This window comes from Crocuta crocuta, unplaced genomic scaffold, assembly GCF_008692635.1.
Source record: "Crocuta crocuta isolate KB4526 unplaced genomic scaffold, BGI_CrCroc_1.0 scaffold204, whole genome shotgun sequence".
Classification (NCBI taxonomy): domain Eukaryota; kingdom Metazoa; phylum Chordata; class Mammalia; order Carnivora; family Hyaenidae; genus Crocuta; species Crocuta crocuta.
The window spans coordinates 1,565,565-1,584,684 of NW_027529603.1; the positions used below are offsets into that span (position 1 = coordinate 1,565,565).

At 44.8% G+C, this 19,120-nt stretch overlaps 2 protein-coding genes across 3 annotated transcripts in view; one reads left to right on the top strand and one right to left on the bottom strand.

Moving 5' to 3' along the window:
• Positions 1–4,195, bottom strand: part of KIF24 (kinesin family member 24) — a 73,765-nt gene extending 69,570 nt beyond the window's left edge. For both annotated transcript variants that reach the window (XM_077761889.1, XM_077761888.1), the window contains exon 1: positions 4,057–4,195. The gene's annotated coding sequence lies outside the window, so the exon portion shown is untranslated. The remainder of the gene's footprint in view (positions 1–4,056) is intronic.
• Positions 4,196–4,424: 229 nt separating this feature from the next.
• On the top strand, positions 4,425–17,229 carry NUDT2 (nudix hydrolase 2). Its single transcript, XM_077761893.1, has 3 exons — positions 4,425–4,547; positions 14,560–14,700; positions 16,632–17,229. The coding sequence occupies exons 2-3, from the start codon at positions 14,574–14,576 to the stop codon at positions 16,946–16,948; spliced, it is 444 nt and encodes a 147-aa protein (XP_077618019.1). The 5' UTR covers positions 4,425–4,547; positions 14,560–14,573; the 3' UTR covers positions 16,949–17,229.
• The last annotated feature ends 1,891 nt before the right edge of the window (positions 17,230–19,120 follow it).

A 19,120-nucleotide genomic window follows, 5' to 3' on the forward strand; every position in this document is an offset into this window, starting at 1 on the left:
GTGAATAAAAAAAAAAAAAAAAAAAAAATAGTGACTTGGGAAAGATGTTAGTTATGTAAGAATTGGGATAATGTAAATAAAATGCTACAGTGTCTAATACATAGGTAGCCAACAATAAAATGGTGTAAGATAATATAAAATATATATTGATCTCTGCCCATGGTTCCTGGCACAGAGCTCCTAGGACTCTGGTAAGTTCCTAAATGATAAGAGCACTTGGAGTATCTTTTGTTCTGAGGAGGTAACGGTGGGTGGGGTTTGACCACCAAAAAGATCAAGCCATAAGCTTGACAAAGTTTTCGTAAATATACCAAAAGTATGGAGTTCAGAGAGTTTCCAGGTTGGTGAACACATTCACACCAGGAGAGTGACACATCCCAACTCCACAGGAACAGAAGCTCCTATGCTCAGGACCCTCCCAGACCTTGCCCTATGTATCTCTTCTTCTGGCTGTTCATCTACATGCTTTATCATAACTTTTAATTAACTGGTAAACTTTTTTTAAAGTTTATTTTTATTTATTTTGAGGGAGAGAGAGAATCCCAAGGAAGCTCCACACTATCAGTGCAGACCCTGATATGGGGCTCAAACCCCACAAACCATGAGATCATGACCTGAGTGGAAATCAAGAGTTGGATGCTTAGCCCACTGAGCCACCCAAGCACCCGCAACCTGTAAACTTAAGTGTTTCCCTCAGTTCTCTGAGCCACTCTAGCAAGTTAATTGAGTCTATGGAGGGGTCATGGGAACTTCCAATTTGTAGCCAAATCTGACAGAAGTTGTGGGTAACCTTGGGATGCACGACTTACAGTAGGCATCTGAAGTGGGGTGTGAGCAGTTTTGTCACACTGAGCCCTTAACTTGTGGGATCAGACACTATCTCCAAATAGGTAGAGCTAGATTGAGTTAAATTATAGGACACCCAGCTGGTGTCACAAAGAACTGCTTGGTGGGGGAAAAGTCCCCACGCATTTGGCTAGAAGTGTCAGAAGTGAAGTCTTCTATATGAGTGGTAAAGAAGACAGACAGGAGGGAAAGAAATGAGATCCTTCGTACACCGGAAAAGACATATAGGTAGAAAATGGAATTTTCCCAATATAAATCGTACCTATTGTTATTAGTTTATGCCTATGGAAAAGTATTTTGTTCAATAAGATATGAACATCAAAATCATTGAGACATTAACTACGGAAGTATACAGTGACTACAACACTCATAGTATAAGTAGAACTCTATTGCTCATTTAACAAAATTTGTTGAGGATTTTCTCTGTACAAATTACAAACAGGTTTGCTAAGCCAGTACAAAAAACTGGTGGGGCGCCTGGGTGACTTAGTCGGTTAAGGTCCGACTTTCGCTTAGGTCATGATCTCGCGGTTCGTGGATTCGAGCCCCGCGTCGGGCTCTGTGCTGACTGCCAGCTCAGAGCCTGGAGCCTGTTTCAGAGTCTGTCACTGCCTCTGTCTCTGACCCTCCCCTGCTCACGCTGTCTCTCTCTCTCTCTCCTAGAAATAAATAAAACATTAAAAAAATAAAATAAAAAAAAAAACAAAACCAAAAAAACTGGTTTAATTGATGAATTAATCTGTAAGGGACTGAGAAGACTTCAATCTCTTACTTTACAAAGAATAAAATGACAGCCCAAATAAACTATTTCTCCTAAACTGGAAGATGAGAGGATCATGCCCTAGTTTGCCCCAAGGACTATTGCACTAGGACATACCACACCTAAAGATTTATATTAACAACATAAACCAGAAACTTTTACCGAAATGCTCTGTAGGCAGTACACTGATGTACTATGGTAAGAAAAATGTAATGTTTATATAAAGCCTTTGATATAGTGCTTTAAATGCTCAATAAATGGCAGCTATCAGTTTCAGCAGTATAGTTCTTGGAAGGCTGAACATGTGATGTTTACCTGATATCAATAACCAGTTGCTTGGGGTACCCGGATGGCTCAGTCGGTTAAGCATCCACCTTTGGCTCAGGTCATAATCTAGCAGTACAAGTTAGAGTCCTGCATCAGGCTCTGTGCTGACAGCTCAGAGCCTGGAGCTTGCTTCAGATTCTGTGTCTCCCTCTCTCTGTGTCCCTTCCCTGCTCATGCTCTCTTTCTCACACACAAAAATAAACAAACATTAAGATATTTAAAAAAAAAAAAAAAACAACTACTAGAACTGATATAGAATTTTAAAAAAGAATGAAATCTTGCCATCTGCAGCAACATGGATGGATCCAGAGGTAAAATGCTAAGTGAAATAAGTCAATCAGAGAAAGATAAATACCATATGACTTTGTCCATATGTGGAATTTAAGAAACAAAACAAATGAACAAAGGAAAAAAAGAGACAAACCAAAAAACAGATTCTTAACTATAGAGAACGAATGTTAACTTATACTGGAATTAAAAAAACAATCAGCTGTTTGACTAAATTGATAGTAGAGCCACAGGAATTCTAATTCAACACTCTGATTTTCTACATGGAAAAAGTGAAATCTAAAAGGGCTAAATATAAAGCCAGCCACAGTAAGTAAGCAGAGACAGAGCCAAGGCCAAACCCTGAATCCCCAATTCGGTTTCCATTAACATGTCACAGATCTGGTATTTAGCTATACAGTTGTGTTCAAACTTTTATAAGAGAATAATAATAGCACTGCTACTGTACTGGACTTTTTCAATCTTTTTATTAAAACCATCACTGAGCTATGACTTGGACATGAGAATCATCAACAATCCGGATTGGCAATATTCTAGTTTTATGAATTGACATAACAGCAGTCTTTTTTTTTTTTTAACCTATTATTTTGAGAGAGTGTGTGTGTAAGCAGGGGAAGGACAGAGAGAGGGAGAAAGAGAACCCCAAGCAGGCTCCATGCTGTCAGTACAGCACTGATGCAGGACTCAGTCCCACAAAATGAAAGGTCACGACCTGGGCAGAAACCAAGAGTCAAATGCTTAACTGACTGAGCCACCCAGGTGCCCCAGACAACAGTCTTTTTGTTGTTGTTGTTGTTGTCGTTTTTAACATTCAGCGATCTTCAGTGCCTTTAACAGGTAAGGTTAAAGCTATTTAACCTGGCTCTCCAACATCTGATTCGTTTTCAAACTCCTCTTTCATTAGCCCCAAACTCCACAACAGTCTTGGTAATGCAGTTCTATCATGGCCACCTGATGATTGAATAGCTTAGCTACAAGAGCAGCTGTTACATGCACTTGAAGCAGAGAGATTGCAAGTAAAATACAAAGGAGAAAATGGTTTAAAACAGTTTCCTAAGCACTCTTAATATGTGACAATAGTTGTAGGTCACTAAGAAACTGAGACATTCTTGGCATACAGTAATTTGTTTTAAGCAAATACTCACAAGGAGTTTAATAAAAGTATTGGGAGAACAAGACTAAAAGCCACAATGCCAAAAGAGTTGCAGCAAGCATTCAAAAAGAAAAAAAAAGTTTCCTTTCACAAACAGTGGAAAAGCCAACCGTGGACTTTCAGGTTTTTCTGAATATGAATTAGGGTGCCCTCGCTCTACTCCCGTAAAAATAGAAAATAACCTCCAAACACGAGGGAAAACAGGACAGGGCATAGAAGGGAATCCAATCCTTTGGTGGTGAATTAAATTCAACAAATAATTCCTGAAAACCCTACTGTTTTCTTCTTGCTCTGCCTCAAAGACCTCTAAACTAAATGAAAGGAAGGAGAATCAGGTTCACGGAAGTACACAAATAATCCAAGGCCTAATAGAAGTGCTTTCTAAGAAAGGTTCCAGTTAGGGCTACAGGTTCAAAGGCATGAAGATTTCAAGAGTCAGAGAAGGCTTCATGGGAGAAATAGCGCTCGAGATAGTCACAGGGAAAAAAGAAAAAAATAAAAAAGGCGGAGATATTGGGATGACGAGGAGAGCAGGTGAGCGTTCGAACAACCAAGACAGGCCAACTCCCGGTTTCCTTGCAACCGCCGCCTCCTCACGCGCTCAGCGGGCGTCCTGATTGCCATCTCCCGCGGGGCAGAGGCCTGCCCCTCTCCTCCCCGGTTGTCCCCCGCCATTTCTCACCTCAGAGGCTTCCAAGTTCCCCCTCCGTCAACCCAGTCTGAGGACAGAAGGCAACGCAGACCGGAGAGAGCCCCAAAGCTGGCAGGCGTGCTGTCAACTCACCAGCTTTTGCTGCACCGGCCAGGCCGCATCGCCATGGTAACGCCGCCAACCACGGGTTCGAATGCCCGCGCCGGCTCCCGCGCGCTAACAGGGCCGCATCATCTACCAATGGGCATTCGCGGAACCGTTGACGTTCGATCCGTTCTCCTCCAAAAGTCCAATCAGTACCGAGGAAACAGTGGGCGTAACTCTCACTTTGCGTCTTTCAACCAATCGTACAGCTTGGGTGAAGATCTCGCGACGTTCTAAGTGAAAAAAAGGCAAAGAGGCGGGTGGAGGAGTCTTCTCCCTATACTGTTGGTTGCTCTAAGCGCAACCGAGCCTTCCGGATTGGTCGACGTAGTCGCCCTTTCTGTTCAAGGCGCGCCTCCTACCTCCCTCGGCTTTAGGTGAGTAGTCTTAAAGAATGGCTCAGTGTAGTATTCTTTGCTAAGGAACTGAGGTTGGAACAGTAGGGATCTGCAGCCGAATAACCTCCCGTCGGTGCACCGTCAAAGGTGGACGCACTCTCCTCCAGGCTGGCAGTGAGGCGTGGGCAGGCCAGGCCTCTCCCCCGCCTTCCCCCGCCTCAGGACCTCCGTTTTCCTCTGTGCTCAGGGAGAGAGAAGGATTCAATGGCCCTGAGCCTTGCTGGCCCGCACGCGGATGGTGATGGGGTGCGGCCTCGGAATCCCAGAGTTCCCGTTTAGGGCCCAGCGGCAAGAGCGCCATACTTCCCCTCTCTTGGCCTCAGTTTCACTTTGTTTTTGCCCTTTAAACCCTGCCTGCTTTCCAGAAGAAATTTTGTTTTCTAATTGTTTCATCTATTGAATGAATAATATCGTGGCAATTATAGCAGAAATAAAGAAAAAAAAATAACAGGAGAGTCCCACCACCTAAAACATAACTTCCTTGTTCTTTGCTATGGTCTGATTTGGGCTCTATGTGTTTGTTATTTGTTGTTCTATTTCTTTAAGCAAGCAAATGTGTGTGTGTATATATATATACACACACACAGTAAAACCTTGGATTGTGAGTGTTCTGCAAGAAGAGCAAACATTTCTAATAAATTTTAACTTGATAAATGAGCAATGTTTTGCAATATAAGTAGTATCTGACGTCAAATGTCACATGATCACAACTGAGCCAATGGTTCTTGAAATTTGCTTTGATATGCAAGTGCTTTGGGTTATGAGCATATTTCTGGAACGAATTATGCTTGCAAACTAAAGTTTTACTAAACAGCGATCGTATAACCAAATGTACAGAGTCGAAGTTAGGAGCAATGTTGTTGGGAGTCAGGCAGACCTACTTTTGAGTCTACCCAGACACATCTTCCTTTTTTTTTTTTCCCCCCCTCTTGAAAAATCATGCTAAAGGCTCAGAGGGTTGTTGTGAAGATAAAATGAGATGATGAAAGTAATGCACTTGGCACAATGCCTGGCAAGCAGTAACTCCAAAAAATGGACCTCTTACCTTCATAATAGAAACAAACAAATATACTAGCTAACAAGGCCAGTAGATTTACTGCGAGCACCCAGTTTTGCTCAAAACTTGTCCGAGAAATAACGCAAAAAAGGAAACCATTATTCAAAAGAGTGAAATTTCTTCCTAGTACCTATATTGAAAGGAATTTATCTTGTGGTACTTTATACATAGGAATACAGATGGTGTAGTGAACTGTGTTCACCAGCAGTTTTGCTAGAAATATGAAAAGCCATTTCTTGATTCAGCTAGCAATAGAAGCTAAGAGCATGCTATTAGAACATAACACTGAAGCTTTCTGATGACCTTTTAGGACAGTAGATAAAAATAACTCATATATATTCAGTACTTCTGATATTTCCGATCTTATGTATACATTATTTTAAACTCTACATTAACCATGTAAAATAGAGGTTACCCTCATTTTACGGATAAGGAAAGTGAGGCCTAAGGAAGTATTTTGCTAAAGTAATACAGCTGTTGAATTAGGGAGTTGGGTCTTTCTCACTGCAAAGCCAGCCATGCTTTTCCATGCTTTTTCTGACTGAAAGAGGATAAAATGCTTTGAATATCAGATGCACAGGCAGATTTACCCATGTGGAGGAGATGGCCTGCAGAGGTACCTATAGTGGAAGTGAAATCTTTCTCCAATAGGAAATTTTCACCTTGGGAAATGAAGAGGTGGGGTGAGGTGATCAGATCACTGAACACAGTTCCATCTGTTCATTTACCTTGTGAGTAATCTATAGCACTTCAAATTCATCTTGTCCCAAGCAAATCATTATTTTACATTCTACTCCCTATTCCACTGTCACCCAAACCAAACAATCTCTCTCTCCCCCACTCTCTCTCTTGAACAATGAAACATCAAATACCATTGGTTTTCTTTTCTAAACATTTCTCAAAATCATCCTTTCTCCTTTTTCAGGATCTCTGCCTTAATTTAATGCTATCATTTGTCATCTGGACTGTTGGTGACAAGCTTGGAACTCGTTGATCTCCCTGCCTTCAATCCTAATTCATTCTCCACCTTCCTTGCTGCCAGACTGTCTTTGTAAAATGTCCATCTGACCATATTGCCAGCCCTGCCTAAAATCAGTCAAAGGCTCCTCATTGCCTACAAAATATAAACTAAGTTGTTTATCAGTGGAATGCCATTTTGTGATTAAGGGTCTTTGCCCACACTCCTCTGCCTGGAATGCCCCTTGCCTCTACCTTTATTCTGCCTGGGGAATTCCTAGCCATCCTTCAGAATCCTTATGGCGTACCTCTTCGACTTAAAGATAATCACTCCCTCTTCTTTGCTTCCTTTCCGTTTTATACACACCCCAATGATGCACCAAACACACTGGCAACTTGTCTAAGGACCTTCCACTTTGATGAGACTGTGAACCCTTAGAAAGCTGGGGCTTTATAATATTCAGCTTTATATCCACTCTTCAATTATTTCACACTGCTTGTCGAGTAGGACACACTCAACAGATGTTAGATGAGTCAGTAAATCCCTCCAGGCCCTAATATTAGAATTCCCCATGTTTGCTTTCTAGAATTGGACAGCAGATGGCACTAACAGGCCACTTAACAGATCCCCTTTACTAGGAATGATTTTTGTCCCAACCTTGTCTGACTTTGGCCCCATCCTAGAAGCCAATACTCATGTCATTACAGGTGAAATCTCCTGTTTCCACGCTCAACCAAATAGCAAAGATAGCAAGATGACTCAGCAGCTTGATCTCTGTGAGAGAAGAGAGTGGCATATGCCCAAGGAAAGGTGCAATTAAGGGAACATTTTCTTTGTCTCAATTTATTCACAGTAGTTGGGAACTTTTTTCTTTCTTTTCTTTTTTTCTTTTTCTTTTCTTTCTGTTGTTGTTGTTGTTACGAGAGAGAGCTTTATTCACTGATGGGCACCTCATGTCTGTTCAATTCTTTGAAAGGGAGGAGGGGAGTTGAAGAATCAGAAAAGACCATTATGGGAAGAGCAGGAAAGCGGAGCAGTCAGAGTTGCTTGTAGGCAGGCAGGCAGAATTGACCTTCCTCCTCACAGCGGAATGGCCTGGGCAACTTTGCTGGATACCAGTGCCCTTCCTAAGTTAGGTGTTTGTGTGCTTATCCAAGGCTAGCATTAAGAGTATTCCCAACATTTGGTGTTTAGGAACCCCTCAGGCTACTGGCTATGGATTTGAATGTGTGGTTTAACTTTTTACTTCCCAGAGAAAAAGCAGAGGACTCATAGAAAGGCAAAGTTTAGGGGCCTAAGACTACACTTTACCTCTCCAGGCCTTCCTTGGGCACCAGGACCTTCATCTCCACTCCCAGTCCCCCAACTAAAACCTATTCTATGGAAAGGATTCCAGCTAGGCACGTTAAAAATCCACCATGTATGGGGCGCCTAGGTGGCTCAGTCATTTAAGCATCGGACTTCAGCTCAGGCCATGATCTCACAGTTCGTGGGTTTGAGCCCCACATTGGGCTTTATGCTGACAGCTCAGAGCCTGGAGCTGCTTCAGATTCTGTGTCTCCTAAACATTAAAAACAATTTTTTTTAACTCTCCATATGAATATAGATCAAAGACTGGGAATTTTGGAACTGGCAGTAATTTTATAAATTATATGCATGTCCTCTCTCAGGGCCATTTGTGCCCTAAGCCCTTTCTTTCATGGTAAGCAGAGCTGTATAAGGGGTAAATATACTTTGGAGTTAGACTTACTTGAATTCAAATCTTGCCTTTCACAGACCAACTATGCCTTTGGGCAAGTATTTTCACCTTCTTGAATCTTAGTTCCTCATCCAAAACTGGAGACACTCATGCTTATCATGAAGATTTGTCTTGAGCATTAGAAAAAATACATGTAAAGAACTTTGCACAGTACAGCTGGCACAGTGCAGATGCTTAATTGATAACATGGTGGCATCAAACAGTTTCTGCTAAAGGGATTTTAGATTATAAGGAACAAGTTGAGGAGAGGATTTGGGGAGCTCTTTCTGTATCTAAAGGTATATTTGTGAGGGCTTTTGGGGTTGGCTATGCTTGCAATTGCGCTCTGATTAATTTGATGAAAACACTGGAACACAATACATCAGAACAGCCATTTATCTGTGAATTATTTTTTGGCACCTAGGTTCTGAACCTCCTGAGGTGTAAGGGAAATGTATATATAGAGAAAGGCAAGAGCACTTTTCTTTCCTTAGCTTCTGGAACCTTCTCATGACATTGAGGATTTTTTATTCAGGTTTTTTTAACCTCCTAAGGCACCTTGCCACTTTTCTGAAGTGTGAATTGCCTGCTGTCAGCCTGGAGTTCTCATCTCTGTATCCTGGCTGCAAGCACATTTGCATATTGGATGCTGTGTTCTTTAACCCCCTGAGGTTTGAATCTACTTGGAGTCTGGTGTGTGTGTATGTGCGTGTGCGTGCGTGTGCATGCGTGTGCGTGTGTGTGTATGTGTGTCTTTCTCTGTAAGCTGACAACTTTCAAACCCCAGGACAGTTTCCCTTCATGGTCTCCAGAAAAACAGAAAACCTACAACAATAGCTCCATTGACTTTTATGTAAATGGCACTCTTCAGGAAAACACTGGGCTGTTTCCCAAAATCCCAGAACATACCCTGAGCATTTGTTTGAGTGGGATGTGGGGAGAGTGTTCTGTTGAGTCAATGAACATCTGTTGAAAGCTGCTGTTCTGGGTCCCAAGGAGACAGAGTGCATAGTCTGGCTCTTCCCTGCCAGAGGTACAGACTGAGATTTACCAGACTAGGTATTGTGCTTGTGGTGACTTTGTTCTGTGTCCACTTAGCTAAGCGGGAACTGTTTCCCAGGATTCCCTTCGTATATGGTTCCAAGTTAGGGTCAACCTCAAGAAAATGTTATGCAAGATTTGGAAAGCTTAAGCGAAGTAGCAACCAGTGCACTGTGAAAGACAGAGCAGGATACCAAGGATGTGGCAGTGAGTACCTTTTGACACTGATCTGCTGATTCACCTTGTTGGCGCAGGATATAGTACCCAGGCCAGCAGCTCCCCAACTCCTGCTGAATGTCCTCCTTCAGCTACTCCAAGTGCTGGGCCAGGTGTCCATTCAGCTCTATGACAAAGGGCTCCAGCTCCTCCTATAAGTTCTGAGCTTAGAAATGGTGAAAGAAGTCACAGGTTTCAGATTGTCCTCAGGAGTTCTTCTTGCCCTTATAGGATCTGGTTTGTTTTCACTAGTTACAGTTTTCCTTGCTCTCCTCCACTTCACATCCAGCTCTCCTTCCCAACTGCTGGCCTTGCTGACACAGAGAGACTTCAGGCACAACACCAGATGCAGAGGTGACAGAGTTGCATGGATTTCCCCATCAACTTCCACAACTGCACAAGATGTAATTCCTATACTAAATCCTTAATGTCCTCATAGTGTTCTGCTTCTCTGACCAAACGCTACAGAAGTTTATTTGAGCCATGTAAAAAGCCCAGAAGATGGAATGATTAGAAGCCAGAAGGCTTCACAGAAGTGACACCGAGCTGCATCTGAATGCATGAGTAGGAAGTAACATGTATGGGGAAGGAGAGAGAAATTCTAGAGAACAGCTGGCTCAAGCCAAGCCATTGAAAGGGTAAACAGGAGTTTTGCCTTTCTAGAACAACTAGCGTCTTCACAGGTCCATAGGATAGGTAGAAAGTGAACATCTGATCCTAGCTCTTCTGGTCCATTAAGATGAACCATTGGTGGGTCTGGTTCTTAGATATGGTTACCCCTACACATTGGTGTCCTCTAAGATAAGTGATAAGGGTATGCCCTTGTCACTACCCTAAGCCACATCCCCATAGGAAAATATTGGCCTGTTCCCCTCTTTCCAGTGGCTCCACATGGTCACACTAGGCCTGTCTTTCTTACCCTGCACCCCCATGGAGGCAATGTTGTTTTCCCCATGAAGCACTGGTGATGGCAGTGATGTAGAGCAATGCTCTGGAGCTTCCTGTCCGAGGCAGCACCCTCTAGTCCTGGATCCCTAAGCTTATCTAGGGGTCTGACATTCATTCCATGGGACTCAACACAAGGCAGGAGCAAGGTGCCCTTCACCAGTAACTTGATAATACTCTATATGCATCTTGATAGGAGGGCATGGGATCTGGTACCTGTTTCTGCCTAAACCTGGAACCACCAGTTTGAACCCTTTGTTCCCCAGTACTGTGGCAACAGGGTGCTTCCTTCTGGTTCCAGAATGGGGAAAGTTTTTGGCTTAAATAGGGAGAGCAGGGAAATAGAACATAATGTTTTAAAAAGCCTGCTACCAGTTTACATGTAAATTTTAAAACTCAAACAGGATAGCATTATACATTCTATTCTGAATCATACATTTTTCACTTACTATGTCTGAAAATCTTTTTTTTTTAATGTTTATTTATTTTGAGAGAGAGAGAGAGTGAATGAGCTCATGAGATGAGAGTTGGGGAGGGAGGGAGAGAGAGAGAGGAGAGAGAATCCCAAGCAGGCTCTACAATGTGAGCGCAGAGCCCAATGCAGGGCTCACACCCAGAAACTGTAAGATCATGACCTGAGCCTAAATCAAGAGTCGAAGCTTAACCGGCTTAGCCACCCAGTGCCCCATCTGAAAATCCTCTTAAAAGCAGCACATTTGGCCCTACCTCCTTTTTTAAAATGGCTTCATAATATTCCATCTTACAGATGTAGTCTTTTTAACCTTCCCATATTGATGGATATTTGTTTCTGCCTTTTTTTCCTTCTTGATATTGCAAACAAGGTTGTGTTGACATCCTTATGTGTATATCTTAAACATGTATTTGTGTATGTCAGAGTGCCTAGAAATGGAATTGCTAGGTGTAAGGAAATATGCATTTTATGTTTTGATAATTATTACCAAATTGCCCTCCTAAGGGATATGCTAATTTTCTCTCCTACCAACAGTACATGAGAACACAGACCATTTCAAAAACCCCATTTGAGGGGCACTTAGCTGGCTCAGTCTATAGAGCATGCGACTCTTGATCTCAGGATTATAAATTCAAGCCCCACGTTGGGTGTAGAAATTACTTAAAAATAAAGTCTTAAGGAGTGCCTAGGTGTCTCAGGTGGTTAAGCTTCGACTTCAGCTCAGGTCATGATCTCATGGCTTGTGAGTTCCAGCCCCACATTGGACTCTGTGCTGATAGTTCAGAGACTGGAGCCTGCTTCAGATTCTGTGTCTCCCTTTCTCTCTGCCCCTCACCCACTTGCACTGTCTTTCTCTCTCAAAAAATAAACAAACATTTAAAAAAATGTTTTAAGTTAAAAAAAAACCCACTTGAAATTATTTCCAATTCTTTTTTTTTTTTATTTTTTTTTTAATGTTTTATTTATTTCTAGGAGAGAGAGAGAGAGACGGCGTGAGCAGGGGAGGGTCAGAGGAGAGGGAGTCACAGACGGAAACAGGCTCCAGGCTCTGAGCTGGCAGTCAGCACAGAGCCCGACGTGGGGCTCGAACCCACGAACTGCGGGATCAAGACCTAAGCGAAAGTCGGACGCTTAACCGACTAAGCCACCCAGGCGCCCCAGAAATTATTTCCAATTCTCAAATACTCATTATAGGTTTAGAAATATTTGGAAAGATCACAGTGTTGGGTGGATTTGGTTTTTGGTAAACTATGTGTTGACAGTTCTGAGAATTATGCTGGAAAGGGTTTCAGTTTGGGTCTAATTTGTGTGCCTTTGCAGATGCAGGTTCATCTTGGTTGAGTAACAGCAAGAGGGCCGAGGAGGCCATCACCTCCTGCTCCAGCCATTCTCTCTGCATCATCTCTGCTGTCCAGCATCCCGGCTCCTTCTTTGGCTCTGGAGTCTCGCAGAGGAGGCCCTGCTGACTTGGGTCTTTTCCTGCCTGGGTCACTCTCCCAGGCCTTTGCTGAATTTGAGAGACCTGATTTTCTTTCTGTTCTGCCATCCCCCCTCAGGACCTTTATTCATGCTGTCCCCTTCTGGAACACGCTTCTCCTCCTCTTTCTCATTGCCAGCTTTCCTTTTACTCGTCCCTACTGCTCTACTCAAACATCCCTTCTTCCAAAGAAACCTTCCTTGATCCCTCAGACAAGGTCAGGTTATCCATTACACATTTTTCCCTTGTAGCACATACCATATTGGCAATTACTTTTTAATTTGCTTAATTATTTGATTAAGATCTGTCTCTCCCACTGGAATATAAACTGCATGAGAGCAAGGCCTAGCATGTACTTAGAACATGGTAGCTACTCAGTAAATATTGTTGACTGAACAAATGACAAGTTTTCTGGGGCGCCTGGGTGGCTCAATCGGTTAAGCGTCCGACTTCGGCTCAGGTCATGATCTCACGGTTCGTGGGTTCAAGCCCTGCCATCAGGCTCTGTGCTGACAGCTAGCTCAGAGCCTGGAGCCTGTTTCAGATTCTGTGTCTCCCTCTCTCTCTGACCCTCCCCTGCTCACGCTGTCTCGCTGTCTTGCTGTCTCTCTCTCTCTCTCTCTCAGAAATAAATTTTTAAAAAACATTAAAAAAAATTTCAAATGATAAATTTTCTTTAGCAAGTTCTTACATAAGAGATCTTCCATATATTTTGTTACCTTGATAACATGTCCCCCTTCAGAGGAGTTGTTTTTTCACTTCTGCAGATATTTCTACTCTTCTCCCTTCCTCTCTTTTGTCGTTGTTTGTTGTTGACACTCTTTTCTGAAATGGAAGGAAAAGTAACTGAAATGGAAAAGGCTAAAAAATTGTAGTCTTCACTGGATTGCTGATTATGAAGTTAATAATAAATATTTTCTGTAAACTTCCAAACAATACAGAAATATAGGGACTGGAAAATTAAAGTCTCCTCATAATCTCATCCTGCAGGAAATACTATAAATGATGTGTATCCTTCCAGATATTTTCCTATGCATATTGAAATCTTATTATGTGCCAGGCACTGTTCTAAAGCACTTTACAAAAGTTAAGTCACAGCAGCGCTTTGAGGTAGAACTGTTACTAAATTTTTAAAATGTTTATTCAGTTTTGAGAGACAGAGAGAGTCAGAGCGTGAGTGGGGGAGGGGCAGAGAGAGAGGGAGACACAGAATCTGAAGCAGGCACCGGGTTCTGAGCTGTCCACACAGAGCCCAGAGCCGGACGCAGGGCTCAAACCCACAAACCATGAGGTCATGACCTGAGCCAAAGTCAGCTGCTTAACTGACTGAGCCACCCAGGCGCCCCTGAGGTAGAACTGTTATTATCCTGTCTTAGAGCTGAGGAAAATGAGACTTAGGAGCTAATCACACAGTAAGTGGCAAAGTCAGAGCTTGAACCCACGCTGCAGATTCACACTCTTGACCGTTACACTAGCTTGCTTCTGATGGGGTAGGAAAGAGATTTTCTACTGTGTGTGCCTTTTTGTAGTTTGAATTTTGAACCATGTGAATGTGTAACATTCTAAACCATGGATAAGACTAAAAATATCAGTAACAAAAAGCTTTTGGGTACCCCACACTACCTTCCCTCAGTGACCCCTTGAGCCATCTGAAACCACATTCCTGGGGTCTCTGCCCCACAGACTCAGGCTACAGTCTGAAGGAAATGGAACCACGGGTTTGATGAGAATGTTCCTCATCTCTCCCATTCCCAGCATCTCTCCAGTTTCAGTGGGTTTGCTTCTGAGGACCTGTAGTCTCTTAATGCATGCACACCGGCCCCAGCCCCTGTGTCTTAACAAGGAGACCTGAAAGAGTTGGAATGGAGCTGCCCTGACAGGGTAGGGGCCAGGGTCCTACCAGCACACACAAAGCAGCCTCAGATTCCTGGTTTCCCCCATCTGATCTTCGGTATGCTCCCTTTTTCTGTAGCTGGTGACATCACTGTTAGCTGGTCTGTGCTACTCCCCAGCACTAGAGTACTGCCCACAGGATAGATCTTCCTGTTTTGTGTAACTTCCCATTGTCTCCCATCTTCTTCCTTAAGTCCTCAGATAGACCATGGCCCTCAGAGCGAGTGGCTTGATCATTTTCCGAAGACGCCTCATTCCCAAGGTGGACAACCCTGTGATTGAGTTTCTACTGCTGCAGGCTTCAGATGGCATTCATCACTGGACTCCTCCCAAAGGTGCAAGGCAGAGGGCCTGGCTCTCGGGAAAATGCTGAGTGTTGCTCAGAAAGCCACTCTGCCAGGCCCTCCACAAGGCTTATGTTCCAGTGACTGTGTTTGGCGGTGGGGGGGGTTGGAACCAGGAGCCCTTGATCCTTTCTACATACATGGTCTCCAGGCCAGGCCAGAGCAGAGCTGGAAATAGAACTTGGTGATTGAATTCCAGGGCAGAAGCGGCACCTGTTTCCCTGTGTGTGACTAACATTCACTGGAGTGCCAGTCTCTGTGGTGAATGGCTGGGTAGGAGAAAAGGCACTGGGCTGGGAATTGGGGGCCTTGGGGTCAAGCCATTACTGGGTTGCAGGTCAGGAGCCCCAAGCAAACAGCCCCCAGATAGAAGGGAGCAGGGACTTTAAAGGGGAGTGCCATGGGGGAGGGCATGATCCAAGTTGGATAAGAATAAGGAAATGGGAACAGGAAATAAACTTTGCACTTTTGCATTTCACTAAGGAGAAATAAGGTGAAAGAGAGGGACGGAAGTGTCACAAACACTCTGAATAGAAATCTTCACACTTGTCTCCTGATCACCCATGTCATCCTGCATAGTACCTCTCACTGAAAGATTTCAAAGGACCTCTCCAAATTTTGTCCCACCTGGGCCTGGAGGAGAAGTCACCCTATTAACACTCATGGGTAGAATGCAGCACAGATGCTATTGGGAACGGCATGTTCAGAGACTCCCCACACTTCTGAGGGCAGGTGGGGATCAGCATCACCTCTCAGCACCAACGTCCCTCTCACCTTCCCCCCACCTCCCGCCCCGACGCAGTACCTACCTGGCTTTGTGCACATAGCTACATGAAGTGCTATAGAGAGAAGATTCCCAGAAGCCGTGAGCTAGATTGGTATTTTAAGCCCCAACTCCTGGTTGCTTTCTGTGGGAGCTGTGAAGCAACAGCTGACTCAGGGCACTGCTGGGAGAGCCCCTGGGAAGGAGGAGGGCTTGGATGTCCCCTTGTCTCTGAACCAAGAAGGGAACAGCTAACAATTCCTGCTCCCCATGATCTTCTGAACCAGGAGGCCCCCAGCAACTTGCTGGAACCACGTGTTGACAGAGGCTGCCAGGCCCCTCCCTGTCCTTCCTGGCCCCTCTGGGCAAGCTGAGAATTTGCAAGGAGGGCCTAGAGGCCAAACTGAGGGCTGCTCTCAGTCTGCAGAGCTTCAGGCTCTCCTACAACAGTTTTTTGGCAGCTGTCTGCTTGGGTTTGAGTCTTGCCAACAAATTTTCTTAGAACTGGCTCTCAGCTTGTCCTTAGTCTAAGTTCCCATCAGGACTTTCCCTATGAAACTGGAATCTGGCCTTGCTCAGTTAGAAAGATGAAAACAATTTGGAAAAGCCTTGATAGCTACTTGGAAACAGCTGCCGGTGCTGCAGTGCAGGGTTTGGAGCCTGTCTGTTGGTTCTGGGACTTCAGGGACCAACTAAGACAGTGTTAAGTCCTCACTGTGGATTGCAGGCAAAGTGCTCCCTCTTTAGCCAGCTCTCACCTGCCAAGAAGGAATTGCCCTTCCTTCGGAAAATCAATTTAGGGTCTCCAAGGGAAATGTCTCCCTGAGAACAAGGGATGAGGAGAGCTCCAAAGAATAAGAAAGCAGAGATCTGAGGGAGACCATCTCTCTCACCACTGAATAGCAGCCTTCGAGACCAGACTTGCTAAGCCCATGGTCTGTTAGCTCTCTGCAGAGAAGAGGGAGTGGGAAGGAGGAATTGCCCAGACGCTACCTGTTCTGTACCCCATTCCTAAGCATGTTAGGATATTGCCAATCTCTAGACCCCCGTTAGCTTAGCAACATCCAAAAAAGTCAACGAAGACCCCCATCTTTAAATCATCTGACCTGAAAATTCCACCTTTGTTGAAGATTATCTCTTCCTCTTTTTTCCTAACCAGGCCATGTGGACTCAGGAGAAAATGACTTAGAAGCAGCCTTGCGGGAGACTCAAGAGGAAGCAGGCATAGAAGCAGGCCAGCTGACCATCATTGAGGGGTTCAGAAGGGAGCTCAATTATGTGGCCAGGAAGAAGCCTAAAACAGTCATCTACTGGCTGGCGGAGGTGAAGGACTGCGATGTGGAGATCCGCCTCTCCCATGAGCACCAAGCCTACCGCTGGCTGGGGCTGGACGCGGCCTGCCAGTTGGCTCAGTTCAAGGAGATGAAGGCAGTGCTCCAAGAAGGACACCAGTTTCTCTGCTCCACAGCCTCCTAAGCTGACCAGAGCACAGTCATTTACCTCAGTAGGATCCTTGAGGGCCTTCGGAGATGAACCGTTGTCAACTCCGGGGAAGGTTGTGTTAGTCTTTGGCTCATCAGAGCAAAGAGCAGATAGGTTAGTAAAATCAGCTGAGGACTCTCAGAGGAACGCAAACAAAAATTTGAGCTGGGTGGAAAGGAAGGCGAACAAGGAATTAAAAAGAAAAAACTCTAGGTGCAGTAAGTGCATCCTTGTAATTTACAAATAAACTTCAGGGAGCTTATCTGTCCATCTAACCTGTTGTCTCTATTTCTTGGACTCTTGCCCTTGGTGGGGAGAAAGCTCAAGTGGAATGGAGCTCTGACCTTAGCCAGAGGGAATCCTGTGTCCATGCACTATATCCCAGAGAAGCTAAGGGAGGAGTCAGGGTGACTCTCCTGCCTCTGGAACTCCAAGCACTCTCACCCCACCTGACAGCGTTCCTGAGACTTTGCGACCTGTAGTTGGACAGGATCTACAAGCAAGTGGGACTAGAGCACAGGAATTGGGTTTATTCTACTCACGAAATCTACCCTCTCTCTGGCACCAGGCACGTATGTTGTAGTAGGTGCTTAGTAGATGCTTCCTTAAAATAGAGACCCAAGGGGGTGCCTGGATGGCTCAGCCGGTTAAGCGTCTGACTTCGGCTCAGGTCATGATCTCACGGTTCGTGGGTTTGAGCCCCACATTGGCCTCTGCTGACAGCTAGCTCAGAGCCTGGAGCCTGCTTCAGATTCTGTGTCTCCCTCTCTCTCTGACCCTCCCCTGCTCACACTGTGTGTGCCTCTCTCTCAGAAATAAATAAAACATTAAAAAATAAATAATTTAAAAAGATAGAGACCCAAGGAATTTGTGACATATCCCAGGTCACAAGAGGGAGATGAGGGACACTGAGATCACACTGGCACACCAGGTTAGTGTCATGTGGACCCCAACCTGTCAGCCCAGTCCTGCCTCCCAGAGTCAGCATGGGCCTTGTCAGCATGACTGAAGTCACTGGCAAGAGGCAGGCCCAGGCCAGGGGGACTCTGCCAGGCTACCCAGCAGCCTCATCATTACACCTGTGCACTCCTTGCCTGCAGCTGCCTTCTCCACCTTTAGCAAGCTCTCATCATCTATGTTTCTCTCTTCTTACCTCCTCCTTTTCTCTCCAATTCAACTCTAAGACCCAGAGGTGCAAGAGTTGGGTCTCGGCCCTGTTTTCCCTAGCTACTAGGGCTCAAGGAATGCAGGGCAGGTGTTAGATCCTACAGCCCTTCCAGGAGCTGTTAGCAGATGGATTCATGTGGATTTTATTAGAGGGTTGTTGCCCAACGAAGTGCAGAAGATTGGATGCAAAGGGGCATTGGTAAAGGTCAACTAGGATTACCAAGGTCAAGAACAGCCAGCCCTGAAGGAAGGAGAGAGAAGTCACCAAAGTCTTTAACAGGCGTCCAGATGTTTTTAGTCACTGGCTCCGTGTAGACAGGGCAAAAATACTAGCGAACAGGATCTTGGAGCACTGCCAAGGACCTGAATGGTTTTGTTCCTCACCCCTCAGAGCAGCGCTCTCTGAAGGAGGCCTGCTGCAGGAAGTTTTTGGAGCTTAATGTTCTCTTTCCAGGCCAGAAGGGACCGCATCCCACTGATTTAATAAATGCCGGCTGGGCAGTGGTGCCAAACCACAGGCTAGCTGCCTCCTAACAAGGGCTGGCCAGCCCCATGCTCTCAGCATGGGAGGCTGTCGAAGCTCAAGATGTTAAAACCTTATATGTTGGAGTTGGAAGGGACTGGAAAATGACCTAACTTTGCTGCTCATTTTTACAGCTGGGGAAATTGAGGCTTAGGAAGGTAGATGACCCTGGCAGTTGCCTATATGTGGGGTGCTTTGAGGATGAAATGCCCGAGGGAAGACTTTAGAATACCTCGTATGGCTTTAAAGTCATTCCTCTGGGCCTTACAGAGTTTTCCATTAAAACACAGGTACTTTGGGGGCACCTGGGTGGCTCAGCCAGTTAAGCGTCTGACTTCAACTCAGGTCATAATCTCACGGCTCATGAGTTCTGGCCCCACAGAACTATCAGCACAGAGCCTACTTCAGATCCTCTGTCCCACTTGCTCCTTGCCCATCAAAATAAATAAATGAACTTTAAAAAACCACAGGTACCT